General features: G+C 47.6%; 1 protein-coding gene and 1 pseudogene across 2 annotated transcripts in view; both read right to left on the bottom strand.

The window, feature by feature from the left end:
* Window positions 1–32: 32 nt before the first annotated feature.
* DDX11 (DEAD/H-box helicase 11) lies at window positions 33–19,479 on the bottom strand. The gene is made up of 25 exons (XM_081311566.1): window positions 19,237–19,479; window positions 18,726–18,812; window positions 18,259–18,416; window positions 15,248–15,293; window positions 14,198–14,305; window positions 13,870–13,957; window positions 13,295–13,503; window positions 12,578–12,730; window positions 11,632–11,678; window positions 11,215–11,294; window positions 10,276–10,320; window positions 10,089–10,156; window positions 7,777–7,815; window positions 7,463–7,574; window positions 7,233–7,364; window positions 6,602–6,714; window positions 3,632–3,704; window positions 3,217–3,320; window positions 2,461–2,610; window positions 2,117–2,185; window positions 1,916–2,016; window positions 1,527–1,611; window positions 1,187–1,265; window positions 860–1,014; window positions 33–779 (listed from the first exon to the last, which is right to left on the bottom strand). Exons 3-25 carry the CDS (start codon window positions 18,366–18,368, stop codon window positions 750–752), a joined length of 2,196 nt encoding a protein of 731 aa, XP_081167692.1. The 5' UTR covers window positions 18,369–18,416; window positions 18,726–18,812; window positions 19,237–19,479; the 3' UTR covers window positions 33–749.
* Window positions 18,705–23,158, bottom strand: part of LOC308658139 (bcl-2-like protein 13) — a 35,701-nt pseudogene continuing 31,247 nt past the window's right edge. The window contains exon 3 of the transcript in view: window positions 18,705–18,812. The product of the transcript in view is annotated as a bcl-2-like protein 13 (transcript). The remainder of the gene's footprint in view (window positions 18,813–23,158) is intronic.

The following is a 23,158-nucleotide window of genomic DNA, read 5'->3' as shown; positions in this document are numbered from 1 at the left end:
TTTTAATTAAGGAATCATAGTTGTGCAGGGCATAGCTCTGTCCTTGGAGCCTGTCCCCTACCCTGGTGGTCTCCAGGTGATGGGGCAGGACTTTAACGATACTGAAGCCCCTTTCTCCAGGTAGGGGGTGTGGGAGCAGGGGCAGCTATTGTAGAGGGAGGGAGATTTTCCACAGGGGAAAAAAAAAGTGACAGTGTCTCTAAAAATAGTCATGCTGAGAGCCTAATGGCCCTTGGCATGATCACTGATGTCAGAGTAGGTGTCTTGGAGTTTGCTTGAGTGGCTGAGAGGGAGGGAGGTGCCGCTGACTTAAAGGAGGAACTGGAGCCAAGCCAGGGAGATAAAACCCTTGCAGAGACTGAGGGACAGGGGAGGGAACAGGGCTGCAGCTGGGAAGTGAGGCTGTAGGGAAAGGGGCTGGAAATGAACATCGTTAGCTGAGAGGGTGAAAGCACAGAGGCAAGATGGGCCTCACCTCTGAGAAGGTGGTGGCTGCCCACATAGCCTCCTACAAAGGCTGGGCAGGAAGCTGACCCTGGGCTGTGCCTAAGCATGGCTGGGATGGACCTACTATTTCTTGATGAACGAACCTGCTTCTGGCTTTTCTACGTAAGCTTGGATCCTGACAGCCCTAGTGGGCTGGTTTGAACACAATTCTACACATGGGTTCCACCTTAGGCCTAAGACTAAGGCCAAATGGGGGGAGGGGTGGGGGGAGGGGTGACGGGCGGTGACGGGCAGTGGTGCAGTCAGGAGGGGCCTGACTTCTCCCGATGAAACTGTGGAGACAAGAAAAAGCAGTAAGAAACTATATCTCAGGGAGGAGAGGCTCCCAGGGGAAGGAAAAGGCAGGCCTGACCTTCCGCATAGCAGCAAATGCAGGGCCAAAAGTGGCTTTGACCTCTACCCGGTCTCGAATCCAGGCTGGCAGCTTTGCCAGGGTAGAGGGGCGAGCATACCGCTGGTCCAGAAGCACTATGCTGGCGAAGTCCCTCTGATGCCTGATGGCTCTACCTGGGTAGGCACAAAGATTATGGCATTGAGTAAAACAACCTCCTGGACAGCCATGTGTTGTCCTCCCTTCCACAGCCCTCAAGCAAGAAAGGGCAGGTAAAATCCCTCGTTCCTGTCATATCCATCCATCTTTCCTAACTGCCTCGATGGCCAGGAGTAGTCCCAGGCTTACCTATGGATTGGTTGACAGCCTTCATACACAGATTCTCCACCAAAGCCTTCCCTGGGAGGGCCTGACCTGGGGCCCTAGGCTAGAAAGGATAGAGACAATCTGGGTCACTTCTCACCTCTTCTTGGAGCAAGGCCAAGAGGCTCTATGAGCCTAAACCAGCAGCTGGCCTAACAGGTGATGTCATGGAGAAAATCAAGAGGGTGGGCAGAATCATCCCAAACCTTTGGAGGAAACATCAGCATAGTGGAAAGTTGCACCCTAGGGCCTTGCTACCATAGCCCTAGGGGTGACACAGCTCTTCTCCAACCCTCTCATCCTCTGGAACATTGGAAGTACTCACAAGGGTCTGATCCAAGTAGGCCATCTTCTCTTGTAGCTCTGGAGACCTGATGTTGGGGTAGGGCATGCCGACCATCACCACACACCTGGTGGAGACACGAGTCAAGGCCTCCCTCACACCTCCCTCACATCTTTCGTAGCTTGCATTACCCCACCCAACACCTACTATCTGGAAAGCTCTAGCCCAGGCCAATGAATGGATCCTAATAAAGTTATGGTCTGCCTCATATTCCCCTTGCTCCAAGGGGGCCAAATCAGGGATACTATAATTCTAACATGCCCTGCCCCACAGTGGACACTGAATAGTCAGCCTGGGTGCAGACCCAGATGGCATCAGACCACAGGCAGGGGCCATTATCAATTCCAGCAGAGAAGAGGATCACTACTTACCGGCCCAGGTCATCAGAGAAGTTGATCCCTTCACTCATCTTTCCTCCGACCACAGAGAGAAGCAGGGCACCCGTCACTGTGCCTCCCACCTGGCCACAGCTCTACAGGAGAAACCCAGCCCAGAGCTGCTGAGCCAAAGCTGGATGCCTCCCAACTACACCCAGCTGCCAGGCCTACTTGGTCTCTGGACCCACTTCTCACCGTGATGCACTTAGAATATGCCATCAGCACCTGCTCCACTTGGCTTGCTCTCTTGGGTTCCTGGAATATCTGAAGAAGGGAAAGAATGTCTCCCAGAAAAAGGCTTTGGAATGCTGGGTCTCAGGTCTGCTTGAGACCCTGGGTTTTGTGACCTAGAAACAGGAGGACCTCACTGAGTCAAGCTTTGGGGAACCCTCTGGGCCTGTAGTCAGGGGCCAGAAGAGGTGGGGTTGAGAACTAGGAGAAGCTGAACCATCCCAATTTGACAGCAAGAGAATTCCAGGAGGAGCTCTGGGCAGCACTGTCCTCAAAAGGGGGAGGGGTCCAGCTGAAGGGCCACTCACCTTTTTCCTGACAGCCAGGCGGGCCAGCAGACCACTCTTGTCCCAGTGAGCATGGACCTGGCGCTGGTACTCATAGGAGGGGAAAAAACAGACTACCCCTCCAGGGACCACATTGCACAGGTTACAGAGAATGCGGCCTGTCTCGTCCATCTATGGAAGACAGATAAGGAGCCTCATGGCAGTAATACCCACATAAGAGTTGCTTGCATTACCCTAAAAACCAAGGACAGAGAACCATTGTGTGACTAGGCCACAGAGGATGATGGCCAACTGGCTTCCTGAGTGGAATGTGCCAGCCACCTTCCTACCAAACATGCCCAACTCCTTCTGGTGATTGCCCACCTTTATGGCACATGTCCCAATGTCAGCATCCCAGTGATAAAATATAATGTTGGTTCACCAACTCCCAATGTCTCAAAGGATACCATCCATGATAAGCCAGGCACTGAACACCCCAGGCATGCCACTGGAGATGTGCCTAAAACCTGCAACCCTGGTCCGGGCAGGGGCCCATAGAACCAAGGGACCATAGAACCAAAGGAAATGAGCAGTGTTCTCATTCCACACTAAAGGGATACATGAAGGTTATAAGAAAGTTTACTTACCAGCCTAAGGGGTAGGGGAATGGCTCAGACCTTCCTTGATAAACATCTATAGATCCTACTCATCCTGTGCCAGGACTAGCCAGGACCACCCACCCAAGAGCTCTCTCCCCTGCCCTAGGAGGGCTGTAGGAAGGCTGCTGCTGGCACTCACCATCTGAGGCAGCTCTCTCTTCTGGTATGTGAATTCCAGCTGCTGGTTGGAGGGCCCGCTGCAGATGACGAGGGGCAGGATGTTGTCTGGAGGGATCACGTGGCCTGGTGAGACCCAGGAAGGGGATGAGAACCTGGCAGACTATTCTGCCAGGCAAAGTCCAGGGAGGGTGTTTTCCTAACCTGTCTCCCAGATGAGGAAGATTTATAACATACCTACCCACCCACCCCACTGCCACAGTAACAGTGGGCAATGCTGATGGTGGGGCAGAGTGTAAGGGCAAGGGGAAGTGTGCTGGAGAAGGCAAGGCCCCTATCCTGTGGTCTCCTCAGCCCTGAGTCTCACATGCAGCAAAACCAAGACTACTGGGGCCAGAGTGTGCCTGGTTTGTCCCACCCTGGACATGGATCCTCACCACAGGAAAACTCCACCACTCGCTCAGCTTCCACCCCAGCACATGCCAGCAGCTGTTCTCGAAAGTCAGACACCTGCAGGTCACAAGGTCAAGACTTTGTGACCTCCAAGAGTCTGAGGAAAAGGAACCTCAGGCCGTGACTTGGGGGTCCATGGGTGAGGGTAGAGCCCTGGCACAGAGAGCAGAGAAGTCTGGGCCAGGAGGCCAGTATGGTAGAAATAGGACCTGAAAGAAAAGGTGGGTGATACATTAGCAAAAAAAAACAAAACAACCGTTAATGACATCCAGTGTTGGCAGCCTCATTAGACAACCTGTGGGAATAGCAAAGGAAATTTGGCCAATTTGGCACAGAGATTCTCAACCTAGCTGTGCACTAAAACAAAACAAAACAAAACAAAAAAACACCAGAGGGGATTTCAAAAAAAATCCAAGTGCCAGGTCCTAGCTCAAACCACTGAATAAGAACCTCCAGGGTTTTCACCTATCAAACTGGCAAGAATCCAAGAGTTTAATCACTCTGTGGAGAAATAGGCATTCTTAGATATTGTTGGATACAGAATAGTTGCCATCCTTGGGCAGAGGAATCTGACAGTATTTAGCAAGTTAGATGTAGTTTTTAATCGGCATCCTATATCTAAGATCTACTCTGATGATACAGCCTATAAATACCAATTAACGTGCACATAAGGATCTTTCTTTGGAAGTTATTTGCCCATAAGAGACTGGTTGAACTACCCCTGCTACATCCACTGAAGAATGACCATCTTTAGTGCTAATAGATGGAATTGCCAGGACAACACACAGATAAGAAACAACTATCATCATACCTTTGATGTTATTTAAAAAGCAATATGTGTGTGTGTGTGTGTGTGTGTGTGTGTGTGTGTGTGTGTGTATATATATATATATATATATATATATGCTTATTTTTGCAAACAAAGCAAAAACACTCCAAATTACGACAATGAAGAGATAAAGCATTAGCTACTGAAAATGATTACCTTATGGGGGTGAAGAACCAGCTGGTAAGGGATGGGAGTGGGGGATGGGGTTGTAGCTCAGGGTAGAGTGGATGCCTAGCATGTGTGAGGCATGGGGTTTGTTTCTCGGCACTGCATATAAATAAATAATATAAATAAATAAAATAAAGGTCCGTTGACAACTAAAAAATATTTTTTAAAGGGATGGGAGTGAGATATGGACGTTATATACTTTAAAAACAGAATTAAGTCAAAAATGAAAAAGCAAACTCTGAAGTTGGAAACAAAAACAACAAAAGCCTAGTGACCTGTCAGACTGTGAGCAAGCACACAAAGAAAAGCCTGATTTCAGGGGCTGGGGATGTGGCTCAAGCGGTAGCGCGCTCGCCTGGTGTGCTTGCGACCCGGGTTCGATCCTCAGCACCACATACCAACAAAGATGTTGTGTCCGCCGAGAACTAAAAAATAAATATTAAAAATTCTCTCTCTCTCTCTCTCTCTCCTTTCTCACTCTCTCTTTAAAAAAAAAAAAAAAAAAAAAAGAAAAGCCTGATTTCAAATGACTTTATATTCTTACAGAGCAAAGAAATCTTAAAAAATGAAACTCGGATCAGTTAGAAATAGTGTTGTCTTATAATTTTGAAACTTTTAAGTATATTGTGGGATTGAACAAATAAGTAGTTATATTAATAAGAAACCAAATGTTCATTCAGCAACAAATGTCATAAACATTTTTTCCTTGTAGTTATATATTTACTCTACCATGTGCTAGGGGTCATATAAATTGATTCTTTGATTTTGATTAGAAACATCAATACAGACTCGTGCTTCTGAGAGCACATCTCCTAGGTCTGTCTGCTAAAGTACCCAGGAGCAATGGTAACTCAGAAGCATCAGGGTCACCCTAGTATCCAGATTTTTACATACTGCCCCCCACTGAAAGAAACCAGAAACCCTGGAGAAATGGAATGACCCCACTGTGGAGCCAGGCAGACAAGAGTTCAGCCTGGGACATTTGGTTGTCCAGAAGTAAAGAAGGCATTCCAAGACTATGGGGTGGCAGGAGGGGCTCCTCCCATCAGCCAAATTTGAGATGATCTGAGTCAAACACAATAATGACTACAAACTTTAATATATGGGATGAATAAAAATCTATGAATCTAGTCAAACAGAATGAAAAGAAAGCCACAGGGGGGATTCCCGCAGGGATCTGAGGCGGGGAACCACTGCCTGAGGCTCTGAGCAGTCAGCCAGCCAGTGAGTTCTCTTCAGAGTGTGAGGCTAAGGAAATAATCCCTGTGCAGAGATCCAGTTATATTTACCACAGTACTGTTTAAAACAGAGAAAAAACTGGGAAGAGCCCAAATGTCTAACAAAACGAGTGGTTATATGAAACAGAACACATTCATATAACTGGAATCCAGTGCAGCTAGAGTATGATGAAATAAATCTATACTTGCTGTCAGGGAAAAATGTTTATGAAATTTTGTTGCTGAGTGAAAAAGCAATTACTAGCAGCATCTAGAATGCCATTTTTTGTTTTTAAAATATGTATGCACACATATAAAAATCATATGCAAAAAAGACTATTACAAAGATATATGCCAACATAAATCTTCCGTTGGTGAAATTATGTTCTATTTTCTCCCATTTTTACTTCTCTCTGCTTTCTAAAATGAAAATTTACAAGAGCAGGTTGATACCTCTGGTGGTGGGTGCAGAAAGGGAATGGCAAGGAGGCACCGCAGAGTTCCGATTACTGCAGAAGGCTTCAGAAACCAGAGGAAGCAGTGGTGCCCCCACCTACACCCAGAGCCCAGACAGGAAAAGTACAGCAGTGCCACCTAGCGGACACTGCTGGGCCTGTATGAGTTGACCCCTTCCTGGTGTGGAGGTCCAGGGGACTGACAGGGAAGAGGCTTGGTGTGCCAGGTTGCCCCTGCCCCATCCCGATACCTGGGACACCAGAGGCTGGGATTGGTGTCCTTACCGGCTGCATGGTGCCACCTGCAATGACTACTGCCCGGCATTCTTTCACCACCTGGGCAAAGTGCACAGCTGGATTCAGGAGCAAGAATTTGAGGCTGCTCTGACTGAGGCTGCCTGAAAAGAGATACACACACATGGGGAGAAGGTTGGGAACAGCCTGAGCACAGGCTCGAGTTGAGTCCATGAGCTATCTCTTTCTCTTTAATAAAAACAACCTCATTTCATCTCCAGCACAACCCACCGAAGTAGATAGTACTATTGTCTTCCTTCCTACGTTTCCAATTTCTAAGAGGAAACTAAGTGCAGAGAGAAACTGGTCAGTCACATAGCATGCAGGTGATGGAACCAAGACTCGAATCCAAGCCCACCTAATCTTAACACCGGACTATAGGGTTCTCCAGCAATGCTGTCTGCGAGGACCCAGCATCTCTGCATCCTGGCTCCCCAGGAACCCTGCTTGCCCCAGGCCATGGGAGGCCAGCCAACACTATGCCTCCTTATTCTATGCTAGGCAGGTACAGGATGTGTCCAGTCTCTGGCTTGATTCCCTGGCCCCATCAGGTTTTCTCTTTCTTGGGAAATGAGCCTGACCTAACCATGACCCCAGTTCTTTCAAGTAAACAGCTAATTACCTTGGTGGCTCAGGATGACCCTGCCATCTTGGTTGGCAGTGGTGAGAGCTGCAAGGAAGCCTTCGATGTGCATCAACGGGGAAGTGGGCCGCGGGGCCCTGGCCTCATCCTCCTCCACAGGGGTTGCAGGAGCTGTACAAAGCAGGACAGGGAGAAGGTGCCCTGAAGTTAGGTCCACATCCTTACCCTAAGCCTGCAGCTGGCTCTGCTTTTCCACCCTCCCAACTCACCCTTGGTGACAGCAGGCTGCAGGCTCTTTAGGAAATGCTGAAACCCAGTCAGTTTGGGCTGCAACCGGGAAGATGGGAGGACTGCTCCATAGCGTTCTGTGAAGCCAAAGAGCTGGGTAGGGAGGAAAAAGGGTGGTGGAAGAATGAGAAGCAGTATGAGTGGAGACCCCACAGCCTACAGCCCGCCCAGCTCACAAACAGTTCCCACCATGGAGAGGGAAAACAGAGATGAGTCCATGGGCCAGAGAGGGAAGCAGTGAGGCAGCAGGCAGGGCGCCACTGGCTCCCTCTGGACCCACAGTAAAGGGGGTTACCTTCCTGCTGACCATGCTCTTCTCGAAATACCGCTGAACCTGCAAAACCAACATCGATGGCACGCATGTGTCACAAAGAAGCGAGTTATAATCTACATGAGAAACCAGTCATCCCAACCACCAAACAAAGCGGCTCACAAGGTGGGGGCTCTGCCAAATCGCAGATACAACCTTCTCACCAACATCTCAATAGCTCTGATCTAAGGGTGATCGATGGAAGTTATATGTCCTCGATTTTCCTTCCAAGTGATACCATGTAAGTTGGGCCTCAAAGAATTTAGACTCAGCTGGGCATGGTGATGCACACCTGTGACTCCAATGAGTTGGGTGGCTGAGGTAGCAGGTTTCAAGTTCAAAGCCAGCCTCAGCAATTCAGTGAGGCCCTAATCAACTTACTGAGACCCCATCTCAAAAATGGGGTCATGGTTCGGTGCTTAAGTGCCCCTGGGTTCAATTCCCAGTACCAAAATATAAATAATAATAATAATAATAAAAAAATCTATGAGCAAAGGCACAAAGAACTGAAACTTGGGGCTCATTTCAAGCAAGGCTGGAGTACAACTTAGTTGGCGGTTGAACACGTGTAGATTGGTCTTGACGAGGAATGCTACATTGATAAGACTAAAGTCTGGGAAGATTTGTACAAAGAAGCTGGGCACACCTATAATCCTAGCAACTTGGGAGGCTGAGGCAGGAGGATCCCAAGTTCAAAGCTAACCTCAGCAACTTAGCAAGGCCTGGCTCACTAAGTAACTTAAGTGAGACCCTGTCTCAAAATAAGGGCTGGGGATGTAGCTCAGTGCTAAACATTCCTGGGTTCAAGCCCTGGCACCAAAAATAAATAAATAAAAGATTTCTACAAAACAGTGACATCCTAGCCAGGTGTGGTGGTTCACATCTGTAACCCCAGAGGAGGCTGAGGCAGGAGGATCATGAGCTCCAGAACAGCCTGGCAACTTAGGAAGATCCTGTCTCAAAATTTAATTTTTAAAGAAGGCTCAGTGGTAGAACACTGGCATGGTGTATACGAGGCCATGGGCTTGATTAAATAAATAAATAAATAAATAAATAAATAGAGTGACATCTTTAGTTAAGATCCACTCAATTGTACCTTGTAAAGTAAATGAAAGGAAGGAGGCGAGAACAGAAGCAAGCAGGGGCCAGGAAGAAAGCAGGAGCAAATAGAGCCTGCACGGAAGTCACAGCGGTGGGAGGGAAAAGCTGGGATAATTCCAGAGTTATTTTAGGCCTCGGAGCTTGGCAACTATTTAGCTATAGGACACAAAGGGAAGAAAAGTACCAAGGATGACTCAGATTTCCAGGGTGTTTGATGGGATAATGGCATTGACAGTGACCAAAAGGGATTAACTGGGGAAAGCTGGTTTGAAGAAAGGTGGGCAGAAAGGGACAGTCTAAGATAGTACAGCTGGGCTCAAATGTGCACTCGTCCACTCAGCAATGATGCACTGGGGCGAGTCCTGTGCTCCTTATCCTCCCGAGCAACCTCCCTGAGCCTCGGCTTCCTTTGTTTTCAAATGGCAACAGCACATCCACCTGGGAATCACAGAGCCAGCACACAGCCCCAGTATGTACTAAGTACTCTGTCCATGAAGGTGATTATGGTTATCAATTTGTAATCCATAGGCTGTCATCCCAGTGACAGTGCTGTACCCCATTAGGAGAATCCTGGACATTCAGGACTAGAGTAAGAAACATCTGTGGCTGTGACTGAACCCAAGGCTGCCACTGGGAGTCAATGGGTCAAGCAGCACCAGCACCATTCTCACTCAGCTCAGCCCTCCCAGATGGAACCAGGATCATGCTCCTTTAATGAGCTCCCTGCTTCTGTCCTAAAGTCCAGGGGAAAGACTGTGTCTGAAGACAGATGGAAAGGGGGGGGTGGGAGGACGTGGGAGAGGGGTGGGGAGGACCTGTAAGGTACAAAGAAGAGCCTCTCTTTTCACCAAGCTGGAAACCCCATGACCCTAGACTGTTTGGTTCCTGCCGATATGTTGCTTGAAGGGTTAAGTAATTATTGTATGTATGTTTTGGTTTCTCAGACCTTAAACTACTCGACTACAGAAGGAATTTGCTTTTTATTTCTCCCATAGTCTTCATGCAGTGTCTGCCTACAGGCAGTAATAAGAAAGAAACCTGATGTGCTAATAAGTGGTGGCGGGGGCTGGGGTTGTAGCTTAGTGATTGAGCATTTGCCTCATATGTGTGAGGCACTGGGTTAACCCTCAGCACCACATAAAAATAAATAAATAAAACAAAGATATTAAAAAAAAAAAAGTGGTGGGGGCCTTTACCTTGAACAGGTTAATGTTGTCCACCTGGCTCTGAAAGAGGAAGTCATTGATGGTCTTCAGCTCTGTTCCTAAGAGCAGACAAATGAAGGGCGTTGGGAATCTGCCCTGAAGCCCCTAGCTTTGGTCCCAGATTAAAGCTTAGAAGTGGCTCAGATCCCTCTGGGCCCTAGGAGAGCAACTCCCTCACCTGTCTTTGAGAGGTTCTGTGTATTAGGATTTTGCTTAATGTCCCCTAAAAAAAAGAAAATGCAAATAGGTCAGGATAGTGGTCCTCTGACCCCCATTTCCCCGTCTTCTCGCTCTACCCTGTACCTACTAAGAAGAACATCCATATTCAAACATATTTTTATTTGTTTTTGGTTATTTATAGCATGCAAAAAAAGCCAGAGAGGGCAGGGGGTTCCATGAAGCTCACATATCTGCAAAAGGAACACAAAGCCTTGCGATTTCATTCAGCCCCAGGTATACAGGGGCACAGGAACAAGTACAAGCTGCCCTCGGCCATATGGTGCTGTGGCCAAGGCAGAGATGGAATCTAAGAGCAATACAGGATAAGATCCTTCCAGAAAACCCCACTTGGTTTCAGGAACTTTACTTTCTACAAAAACCTTCAAAGGCACTACCATCTGACAAAGGAAAGGATCCCAGCACAGACTAGCATGAGAAGCCTGGGCCTGGAACCAGAAGGCTCACTCACTGGGCTCATCAACCACAGGCAGGTCCTGATTTGAGATTTAGTTACTCATCTATAAATGAGGGCTAAAACACCTGGCCTGCTCTCCTCACAGGGGCAAATGAGAGCATACATATAAAAATGCTCTGAAAACACCCCAGGACAGTAACTATGTCACAAGGTGTCATTAATTTAATAGTGTAATGTATTATTATTGCACCCATAGAGTACTGTCTGGCAAAATAAAAGGATTCAGAACCTGGGCAAATGAACGAGGATTCTAAAAAACAGAAAATCAGACAACTAGAATAAAAAGGAATGAGAATTTCCCAAATTAACAACCCAGACAATCCTAAAGGGCACAGAAGATCTAGGAGCCCTAACCGGCATCCAAGGACAAAGACCAACAAGTTTTGCAGGCCAGAGGTGAGCCTGGGGAAGGTGCTCTCCTACCTCCCAGCATAGCCACAAACTTCTCCAGCAAATACAGAATCTGCTTAATGTACATCAGGTTCTTGGCCTTCAAACGCTTCCTGAGGAGAAACCAACAGACATCACATGGCTTGCTCAGACAGCAGCTTCCCCCATCTGCCCCCAGCCACAGCCTGTCTTTCTGCTACCTCTTAAGCTGGGCCACAAACTACAGATTCTCCCTGGAAAAAAAGGCTGGCCAAGGCCCAGGGCCCTCAGAGCCAGCTGTTCTGTTCCAAGCAGCCTAGGTCTCATGAAGGACATACCACAATGGACTTAGGACCTGAGCAGAAAGCCGATGCCTGGTCTGAGCCCAAGCCAGAGTCTTGGAGGCTGACTTGTGAGGCCACTGAGACCGAGCAGAATTCTCCCGTCTACCTCAGAGGGTAAGTGTCTCACCCATATCTTTCCATATACTGGAGCAACTGGGAATGGGCCTGGCAGAGCTGGGGAGAGAACACAGACAACGGTGTGAAGGCAGACCAGGCTCTGGCCAAGAACAGAGAGGGCTGTCCAGGTGAGACCTTAGCCCACGCATAGGAAATGCCCACCAGCACACACAGGAAGGTCAAGGTGATGGGGAGCAAAAGTGGGGCTCATGTAAAGGCATGGTTTGAGGCCCCTGGGCTGAGGTTGTTGAAAGAGAGGAAAAGGAGGTTCTGCTTCATGTCTGCTATGGGCCTGGACAAAACATGAGGGAGAATCCCTCAAGCCATCTCCCTGATGGTTTTTACTGGGCTGGGAAAAAAACTTGTAGTCTACTAAGAGTGAGGTTCCAGGTAACCACTGCATCCTGGCCTAAGGTCAACCCAAGCTTTGGTCAGCACAGATGGCAGATGCTCAGTGAGTTTCATGGTCAAAAACCAGTGGTCAAATCCTGGCTCCCATCTGAGCTGTGCACTTCTAGGCACAACTGCTTAACCCTCTCTGAATCTGCAAACTCCTAAGTAAACTTACCATCCCACTGTAAGGGCAGCATAAAGAGCAGAGATACCTGGTATAGTATACAATACATAAGAGAGTAGATTACAGAGATCTTGTGCCTTCCTCAGAGCACCATCACAACTAATGAGTCCTGCTTCCCTCATGCCACCATCCCAGCTAAGACAGAACATTAGCAGCATCCTGGACTGGAGGGGCCCAGGATGACATGGGCAGGTGAAAAGCAATGAAATAAGCTGGGTCCCCACAGTTTTATGGGTAGCCAAGACCAGTACCTTGGCTCACTGCAGCCTCTGCCCAACCCCATGTTCCCAGGAATTCCAGGTATAGGTATCTATAGAGGTAAGTACTTATAAAGTCTCTCCGCCTTCTGGCATGTCAAGACAGAGAGAGGCCAACCCACCTGGGAACCGGTGACCTCTGTGCTGTAGATGCCTGTGATGGTATCAATCAGGTTGTGTGCCTCATCAATGATGACCACCTGGCCCTGCAGCCGGATGCCAGCAGCCTCCCGGGTGGCAGCATGCAGCAGCATTGGATAGGGCAGCACCACCAGCTGGAGGGGGAGAGAGACAGGGCTCAACCTGCAATGAACTTGCCCAGCCCACCTAAGTCCTGACGTGACCTGTCCTATTTCCAGTCTGGACCATGAGTAGAGATATTCAAGTGAGGAAGTTACAGCAGAGTAGCATTTATAGCAATAGACCTTTTCTCAGGAGCTTGATGTAGGATGTCAAGTATATGAAACAGTAAAATTGGAGATGATCTGACTGAAGAGAATAGAGGGAAGGGACTGAACTCCTGCTACTGAGCTTCATCTTAGCCCCCAAGGCTCCTCTCACTGTAGTTTCTCAGAAATGTACTCTTTTCCTGGCTTCTATCTGGTATCCCCCAAAAATGCCAATTTGGCCCTGAAGCCCGAAGCCACTAAGGCTCCAAGGGCCTTCCCTGACCCTACATTCTGGAAAAAAAATGGTTATGTGGCATCAGTATGCTGTATGACCTGAGCCTCGCCATAGTGGGGGCGGCATCTCAAACTAAAGAGGAACAAGGAACTCCTTCATGGCCTGCAGCTCCAGTTAGAGCCAAGAACTACCTCCTACCCCTCCGGAGTACTCACCTGGGCTGCAGGGATAGCAAACCGGCTCCCATAATAAGGGCAGGCCCAAGCCTCCTTCCCAAGAGTCACCAGCTGCTCCATGTCCTTCACCTCCACCAGGATCTCATCCCGGAGAAGCTGCATCTGCTCATGGTTATAGAAGGGGCAGGCAGCCTTGGTCTCCTGCTGCCTCCTCTTTGGCTTGTCTTCCTCAGCTCTGTTTTTCTTCTCTGCAGGTGGTACAGGTGCAGGGGAACAATGACAGGAAGAACAACTCTCTCTGGAGCCAAGATGTTAAGACCCACTCCCACCAGGTGGGGTCTATACGACCCTTCCAAATGGTCTCATTAGAACACTCTGAAATTGTACTTTGTGTTCTCTGTAAAGAGCCTGTAAAATTATTTCCAAGGACTAGAACTTGACACTGACCTAGGAAATAAGTACACCTTCCCAAGAAGGGGCCCTCAGGAGGGAACCAGGGCCTGCTCTGCCTTGTTACCACGTCCCTGGTCAAGCCCTATCACAGCCCTTCTGTCAGTTCCACCCTGCTCCTGCCCTCAGCACCGCCCCAGGCCACATACAGTCCTAGTGCCTACCGTGTTTGCTTCTCTGTATCTCCATGCAGCGGTCATTGATAAGCTGCACAGAACCCAGGTTTTTCACATCTTCATTCACACAAAGGTTCTACAAGACAGGAGCAAAAAAAGAGGCAAAGAAATGGTGCTGGCTAAATGACATGCAAGCAACCAGTAGACCTGCCCTGTTGGCCTCTCCTCCTCCCAACAAGGGGTGGTAGGGCCAGGGACAGGGCTGTGCTTCTACTGCTCAGTCAGCCTCAGCCCCATCGACTTTCTATGCCTGGAAGATAAAGGCACAGAGAGGAAGCTGAATGGCACCTGGGCTGGGACATCTGCCTCTGCTAACCTGCCGGGAGCCAAGGGAGACGAGCCGGGTTTCCTTGCCAAAGGGGCTCTTCTGTACTTCGTGCACAAACTGGGCCAGCTGGGAATGTGTCCGACTGCAGTAATAAATCTGGTCAAGGGAAAAAAAGGGGACTTCAAAGAGGGGACTCTAACATCCCCAAATATTCTCTGCACACAGAGGGATGCCATGGCTTTAAAGCCTGTGGAGACAGGAAGAGTGGCTGTAAAGCACACACCTGAGGCAAGATAATGTCATCTCACATCAGATCTCATCTGATGAGGGAACTAGGAACTGCACAGGCCACCTAAAGTTCTAGTTCAAGGGAATGCCCACAGAGGCCACTCCTCCCATAAGTCATGCCCATCTTCTAACCCAACCACTCTGAAGGGCTTGTGATCGTAGGAAAGATGATTTCCCCAGAGCTGATTTTTAACATGGCAAAGATTCCTCAATCATCTGGGGAGAGCATGTCAGGGGAAGATTGTCCCCCTGAAGAAAGAGGTAGAGGTGGAGCTGAATACCTTCTTTCTACTCTGGGATTTAGCAGAGAGAGAAGAGGAAAAGAGAAAAATGGGGGGGGGGGCACGGGAGAGGAGATATCTACTTTGAACAGAACACAGAAGTCTTGAACGAAATCAAATATTTTTAAAATTTGAGAGGTATCATAGCCATATCTCACTGCACTCCATGCAAACATGAATACAATCGAGAAGAAACACACACAGGAGAGTCCAAAGGCAATGTGCTCTTCCCTGTCCCACCCCTCACCTTGTACCACTGCCCACTGGAGACAAATCACTGAAGCCCTTGGCCCCGAACAGCTGCCTTCAATGATCTGGGGCAACATGCCCAGGCCCTGGGAGCAGGCCCTTCTGGTAAGTTAACAAAAGGCTAATCTTTGGGCCTGGGAAACCATGAAGCCTGTGGGTTTAAGTTCTTCACTGAAAGAAGGCTAAGAAGCAACTGTAGTGACTTTTGTGTTCTCGCCAGAGGCAGAGAGCCCTTGACTCAGGCCCACACACAGAAATACACAAGAACTCAGCATCTTACCTTAGTTATATGCTCTTCCTCCAGGTCATCCTCATCCTCATCTACTCTGTGAGAGCAACAGAACACAGAATAGCTTCCCTCAGCAAACTCAGGTCAACTACAAAACATCACTGGTAAGTAGAGTGGAGCCCTTTTCCTGAGAAGCCCACAAAGCCTCAGTGTGAGCGCTGAGCCTGAAGGACAACACAGAGCAACAGCCCAGCAACAAGCCTCTACCAAAGCAGCAGGTACTCCTTGGCTCAGGACACTCGGGCAGGCTCCAGGCCCAGCTTCCACTGCCACTGTGGAACCCAGGGAAATGTGGAGAGAAAAAGGGAAGGGCATCACGTTCCCAAACCTATGTTGCAAGCTGAAATGCTGGAGACTGGGTGTTTGACTCAGAGTCATAGTGGGCTCCTCTCCTCCCACTGTCCACCCTGTAGAAAACTACACTCCCCTCAGTTTTCCAAGAGAATTTTGATTTCTTCAGGGACTTTGGACAAATTGTTCTCTTGGCCTAGAAGGCTCTCTCCCCGACTGTACTAACTCCTGCTCCATGTTAAGATCTCAGCATCAACATGGCCTTTCTTGCCTTGACAACCTGAAGTAGGTCTGCTGCCCTGACATACCCCATGGCAATCTGCACCTGTTCACTGTGACATCTCATTCAAAGCCACATATTCCTGGTCTGTCTCCTGTCATGTGTACAGGACAGCAAGAAGGTCTGTGTCTGCTGAGTCTCCGGGCCCTACTCAGAGCCTGGCAGCAGTAAGAACTTCACAGACATTTCCTGGTGAAGTCACAACCAACCAACTCAATAAGTGAAAGATGCTGTCACTTGTAACCAAACCTCTACTCTTCTCAGTGCTTCAGACTTCCCTTCCCAAAAGTGAATGAGAAGCCCACTGGCACTGAAATTAGGAGATAAATTTAGCCAACATTATCAGTTGAGGCTGCTTAAAAACAGAAAATGCTCTTATAGACTCATGCTATCTACTGGAGCATCATATGGAATAGAAATGCTTTGTTCACCATGAATGAGTTTTTTTCTTTTTTAAGCAGAAATGCAATTGCCTTGTACCATTAGAAAAGTTATTTACAAGGTTGGCTTCTTGATCAATAAACAACTATTGTCAGTTTTGTCTCAAAGGCTTGGATTTAAATTACTCATCACAAGTCAGACAAGGTCAGCAGGATCTAGGTGAGGGGAAGGACATGTAAAGAACTGCACAGCAGAAGTTTTGTATGAGGAATCTGTAATGTCCTGAGAGGCTCACGTCTCTCTGAAAACACCAGGGTATCAGAAATTGGGGAAGCTAAGCTGCATGATTATAGCTCTTGCCCAGACCCTAAGAAGCATTTTATTCCTCTAATATTCACAAACACCTCTCAGTTCTTTACCTTGTTTCCAACGGACTTTAGGGAAGAAGTAGAAGCTACAAAGCCACCTTTGGGAAGGGTTTATGGGACACTCATGATTTTCCCCATCACCCTCAGGGAAGGGTCAAAGGTATATTTTCTCATCCTTGCCCTGAACTCTGCTGGAGTGCAGATCCCAGCATCTTCTCCCCACCACCAGTGATGCCATCATCCTTCTTCCCTCCAGAGTCTTGGGGAGTGTTTTAGCACAGGAGGGAAAATCAGGGGAAACTTTTCAGAGGATGACCATACTTATGAGGAAGAAATCTAAACTAATGCGCCCAATCTTCTCTTCTACAAAGTTTCAAGCAGAAACAGGAAGTATGCTCTCCCAGTCCTACTCAGCAACCCCCTAGAGGGCCACATTCATGATCTTGGCTGTCACCAGGAGGACTGCAGGTGAAATGGCCAATACATATTGGAGCTTAGGTCAGGACCCTTAGGCATTTTTTTGTAGAGGTGACGGGGCAGGTCGCAGGCCTTCTGCCTCTGGACTGAAAACTCATAGGCCCTCTCCTACCAGTAAAATGCACCACCACACAAACTTGGAAATAATTAAATGAAGGCCATGAATCCTCTCTAGACCACCTACAGACTTTGACATTTTTGGCATTTCTGAATTTCTACAAGGACTGAAACTAACCACTGTCTGATTATTCAGTCCAACTAACCTGCACAGAATACAGCTAGCTGCAGCCAAACACTGTGGGCCCTGGGCATGAAGAGTTTAAAAGTCCAGGCTCCTACCCCACAGCACACAGCCCAATCAGAGAGAGGAAGACAGACCCAATCAAAGCTAGTTCCTGAGCAAAACACAGCATGGGGCTGATAACCAGGACCACTTAGATGACAACTGAGCAGGGCCTGAAAGGAGGTGAAGGCATTTGCCAAGGGAGGAGAGAAGGATGATTTAGAGGGAATAGCATGAGCAAATCCTCAGACAGAACAGAAATGCCCAGCACACTTGGAGTGTAACTTCAAGCTGCAGCATCCGACTAAGACCATACCTAGAGCACACACTCATAGGGCACCAGTGGAATTAAGCTGGGGGTAAGAAAAAAGGATCACAGGAAGGGCTGTGTGGCCTGGAAATGGCCTACTTGTTCTCTTTAGGGTTTTCTGGTGCTCCCAGCAGGTGACTAATGAAGTGGAAACCTAAGCATCTGGACCAACAGAAACCGTAAGGAGGAAAAAAAGCTCAAACTAGGGATTCCTTGGTTTGGTCATGAACTTCACACAGTGCAGTTTGGAAGCTGAGAGCATGGGATCTAGAGCCTGGCTGTCTGGGTTCACATCCCAGCCTTTCTACCTATTTAGCCTGTGGCCTCCGTCAAGGCACAGCACCTAGTTGGGCTGCAGTTCCAATTACTGTCATCACTGAGCTGCTGTAAGGTAAACTGAGTAAATACATAAGAGGCCACTGACAGGCACAGGAGAAGAGCCAGCTATCACTAGACCTTGAGAAGGCTCCTGGTTTAAGCAAAACGGGCAGGTGGCTGCCACTCCCTCTCAGCAGATTCTTCACAAGTGTCTCTGGCATGGGGGAAGAGCTGCCTCCCCAGAAGTCCCCAATGACTGTGGGTGGTGGCATGAGGTGGCAGCAGCTGTCTTACCCGCAGGCTGTTCTTTTCTCCTCATCACTCTCATATTCCGCAAGGACAAGCTCCTCCTCCCCAGATTCCAGCTGCTCTAGTTGCTCTGCCTCTGTCCCTGTTGCCAGCATCTCCCTGCTGAGGCGGAGGAGACTCTCAGTCTCTTCTTCTTCTTGTCTCTGTGTAGAATTGGCAGTGGGAAGAGGAAGAAGACTCAGCACTGGGGCCCCCACCTCCTGAAGGAGTTAGCCTGCATTTGTGGCCATCACCAGGAACAAAGCACCCAGGGAGGCCTATTAACACAAACCTCACTGTTTGACTGGAGAAGTCCATTCCCAGGCTCTATGCCTCCACCACTCAAGCTGTCCAACTACTGGGTGAGGAGAATGTGGCCAGTGGGGGACAGGGAGGAGTCTGAGGCCCTGGTCACTCACTTGAGTCTCCAGGCAGTGTGACCTGCCTAGACTCTATGGTGGGACAACACTCACCAGGCGCTTGGTTGCATACTTGAGCTGTGCATTGTGGCGGGTCTGCTGCAGGCGCTCTTCCCGCTTCCTCCTCCTGATCTGCTCCTCCTACAGAGGGAAGCAGTTATAAAGGATATGCCAGCAGGAGGCCAACCATGCCTTTCCTAGGAAGCCCCCGCCACACCTTCAACCTCTGCAGGTCTCAGTGCAGGGAATCTATCCTCCCTCTTGAAACCACACTAGTAACCAAATTCACTGCATAATTGAGTTTGCAGCCTCACCCCTCCAAACCACATTGTCAAGAGCAACAATTAGGATCCTTTCCCAGGGAAGTAATGACTGGAGAAGGGCTAGACATCAGCTCAAACAAACAGGAAAGAGGCAGCACCAATGATTCAAGAAAACTGACAGAGGGCTAAGAGGCAATGCAAAGGAGAAGGACAAGGGATACCTAAATCTCAAACGTGGCCCAAAACAATGGCTGAAGCCCATTTACTTGATTACCACTGTTCCTTACTACACAAGATCTCACCTTTAGTCTCTCCACCAGATCCCTTTCTTCTTTCTTCTGTACAAACTGGGTAACCCAGTCTGGTTCCCCGGCAGGCCTCAGGGTGTCAGGGGGCTCTTGGCAGGAAGATGAGGAAAATGGGGGCTGGTCCCTCCCACCACCTAAGGGGTCAGCTCCAGGTTCCAGGAGACGTGCCTCTTCTTGTTGTTTCTTCTGCTCAAAATCACGGAGCCAGGAGAGGGCCCCACAAATGAGACTTAAGGACTTTCCCTACAGGAAGAAAATGACCTTTAGAAACAGAGCAAAATGTAAAGCTTCCCAAATGACTTTCTCCATTTTAGTATGGTGTCAAAGCAGCTCTGGCTTTAAAAATTAAGATGATACTCTAAGACCACCTAGGAGAGGAAAGGAAGATAGGCCACAGAATAGCCAATAAAAACAGGAAGACAGGAGAAGTAAGAATTGGGCCCAAGAAGCAGGAGAGAACGCCTTTTTAAGTATACCAGTTCACTGTTCCAAAAGAGAATTTAAAGTGGTTTATCATGTTATATATATAAATACAGATTGTTAATTAGACAGTGGTGAGATATTACATAAATAACTGCCCCCCCCCCAAAAGAATTATAGCCAAAAAATTTATAGCATGAAGTCTCATATACTTGCTAAGGAGAGCCACACTTGACTCTCAGCTTCAATGCAACTGATGTGCAAATATAAAATGACCCGTCACATGAGTACCAGCGTTTTGTTTTGTTTTGAAAGGAAGCCAACTGCTCTAGAAAATCTACTCTTAAGTTATTTATTTATTTTTGGTACCAGGGACGTAACAGAGAAGCTTAACCACTGAGATACATCCCCAGCCCTTTTTAAATTTTGAGACTGTCTTGCTAAATAGCCGAGGCTGGCCTCAAATTTGCAATCATCCTGCTTCAGCCTCCCAAGTTGCTGGGATTACATGCCCACATTTCTGGTTTTGATTTAAAGATCAGAATTTTCCAAGAGTCCTTGTTCTGGGTTGAATGTATCTCCTCAAAACTCCCATGCTGAAGTCCTAACCACAGTGTCTCAGAATGTGGTCTTATTTGGAAACGGGATCATGGACCCTAGATGAAGACAAGGTCAGAGGTGAAGCAATGTAATCAGACATAGGGAGAAGATGGCCTCCTACAAACCAAGGAAAGAAGCCTGGATGGATCCTTCTGTCAGGAAACCTCAGAAGGAACCAACCTGCTGACACCCTGAAGTCAGAATTTGGAGTTCTGTTGTTTAAGTTCCCCAGTCTGTGGCACCTCATTATGGAGCCCTAAGAAAATGACCCAATTCTTTTAGAGAGGAGACTGCAGTGAGCCCCAAAGGCTGCTACTTGTAGGGTCCAGACGGTGGTTTGGTTTCAGGTGAATCTTCTGTCTAGGCAGTTAGCATTCAGAGCCTGCTTAACCCAAAGGGATCTGAGCATCCAGGGTGGATTTCTAGACCTGCTCCAGTTAAGTGCACTGTAGTAAAACACATGTGCAGCGGGGGAAGCAGCCAGCAGAGAGGGATGCCACCACCAGGCTGCCTGGGTCATATTCCAGCTCCTCTGCTTACCAGCTCTCGGACTCTGGGCTGACCTCTCAAGAATCATTTCCATATATGCAAAAAATAAATTAATTAATAAATAAAAGGGAATAATAATAGTAATACCTTCCTTGTACAAGCATTCAATTGGTTAATATACATAAAGGTTAATATTTAGGGCAGGATCCAAACAATTCCTGGGACACGATAACTGAATTGGAGTTAGCCATTTTTTTTTTGCTATTAATAAGTAATAATAAAATTACCACTCTGCCAAGATGCAGACTATCAGCTTTCATCAAATCTTGGAAGGCCCTATGCCAGAATGACACTTCTGCTTAGTGGATGGATCACACTGCTTTAGAAAAGCCTCATATACCATTTCTCTCAGCTTTTGAGAGAAACTAAATGACAGAGTTCCAGGCAGCACTCCTCAGCTGAACCCAGGGCAGCTGTTGCCTGTGATCTGAGGAGCCAGGGGCTTTACCTGTCACTGGGCTCAGGCAGGCAAGATGCACCACCCTTCCTCATAATAATGACCCAGGGACAGATGCCTGGTTACAAAGCCTCTACCCTTCATCTGAAAGTGAGCTGAGGAAATGAGTATTCACTTACATAAGACTAATTGAGGCTCCACAATTTTACATCCTATAAGAAGATACAGAAAAATCCACAAAAATTGTAGATCTAGAGTGCTGGGGTGGAGCTCACTGGTAGAACACTTGCCTAGTGTGCATGAGGCACTGGGTCCCATCCCTAGCTCCATGAAGAGACCAAAAAAAAAAAAAAAAAAAAAAAAAATTGTAGATTGAAACCTTTTAAAAGGCTGTATAACCAAATGTTCATCTCAACAATGAAATAAACTCAATAAAGCATTCACAGAATATTTAGCTTTAAGCAATGTTATTTCATGGAGTACCATCCTAGATTAACAATTTAGGTCAAGTAAATTCATTTATTCTAACCACCTGCTGGTTGCAGGAGCCCTGGGCTTAGAGCTGAACATGCAGAGGTGCAGAACCCTCTAGTCAGTGATGCACTGGAAAACGTGGCAGAAAACAAAAACAAAAACAAAACACACACCTCCATTCTGGGTGTGATGCCAGGCATCAGCAGGTACCAGGGCACTGACAACAGGAGAGAGTTCCACTGACGGGTGATTTAGAAGATATTAGAACATAAAGGGCAACTGAGTCATAGGAGTAGGTTCACAAAGGGCCACAGAACCATGGCATCAACATGCAAGGGCTGAGCAGAGGAAGATGATGAAAAGTAGGAAGCGAGCAGAGGATGGAGATGGAAAGCTCTGAGAGGGAGAAAGAGACAGGCCTTCAGGTTAAACAAGGATGAAGTCCACTCTCCCAAGTTCTTTTCCAAAAAGAAACATACTAAAGCTGCATCAAAGTCATAAAAGAGCACAAAAACAAAGAAAATAGAAGAGGGGAAATAACCAATTTAAGAAAGATGCAAAAGAGAGAGAAATGGAGGGCTGGGGTTGTGGCTCAGCGGTAGAGCACTTGCCTAGCATGTGCAAGGTCCTGGGTTCGATCCTCAGCACCACATAAAAATAAATAAATAAAATAAAGATTTTTTTTTTTTAAAAAGAGGGAGAAATGGAACTGACTTAGGAGAGTGAGGACTCTAAAGCCCAAGAGCCTGCAAGTCAGCCACAGAAAGGCCCTAAAGCTGGAAGGGCCACAGTTGGCACTGAAGGCAAAGAGATGACCTGACATGCTGGAGAGATGAGATGAGAGTGGGGAAGGGAAAGAGGACTAGATTGAGAGCAGGGGACTGAGGGAAGGACCACACCTGAAGCTAATAGGAACTCTTCTGAAGAAACTGAATGACTCCAGGGAAAATTCCAGATTTACCCAAACCTCGAGGCCCCAATAAAGCAGCACAATCTATAAGATCCCAGGAGGGCTACCTGTACAGACTCCTCGACCACCCTGTTGGTACCTGTCCTTAAACAGCAACAGAAGGACAACAAGATTCACCCCATGAGGACAGCCTCCACGAAAGGAACCCAAACTGAGAGGAAAAACAGCAAACAAACAAAATGAAACAAGGTGAAGGGAAAAAAAAAACCTTCAAATACTATTAAAATGGATATTCTCAGAAAGATACTGTTTTCATAAGTACAAATAGGATACTGTTTGTAAAAATCAGAGACATGAATAGAAAAACTGGGCAATAAAAAATCAAAGAAACTTGGTGAAATCCCTTGAGCACTCAGTAACCTAGATCCTGAAGACCAGACCTATTTCTTTAATCTGTGAAAAATCCAAAGTCATTTTCATGTTCCTCAATTGAAGCAGCTAGGTGCCAGAAAAATCTGGAATATTTCTGTGTTATGGATGAAGTTCTGCCATTTAAATTGTAGGTT

The sequence above is a fragment of the Spermophilus citellus genome, assembly GCF_964194105.1.
Source record: "Spermophilus citellus genome assembly, chromosome: 10".
Taxonomy (NCBI): Eukaryota; Metazoa; Chordata; class Mammalia; order Rodentia; family Sciuridae; genus Spermophilus; species Spermophilus citellus.
The sequence above is the reverse complement of the archived record's forward strand: the minus strand, read 5'-3'. Positions and strand labels throughout refer to the sequence as shown.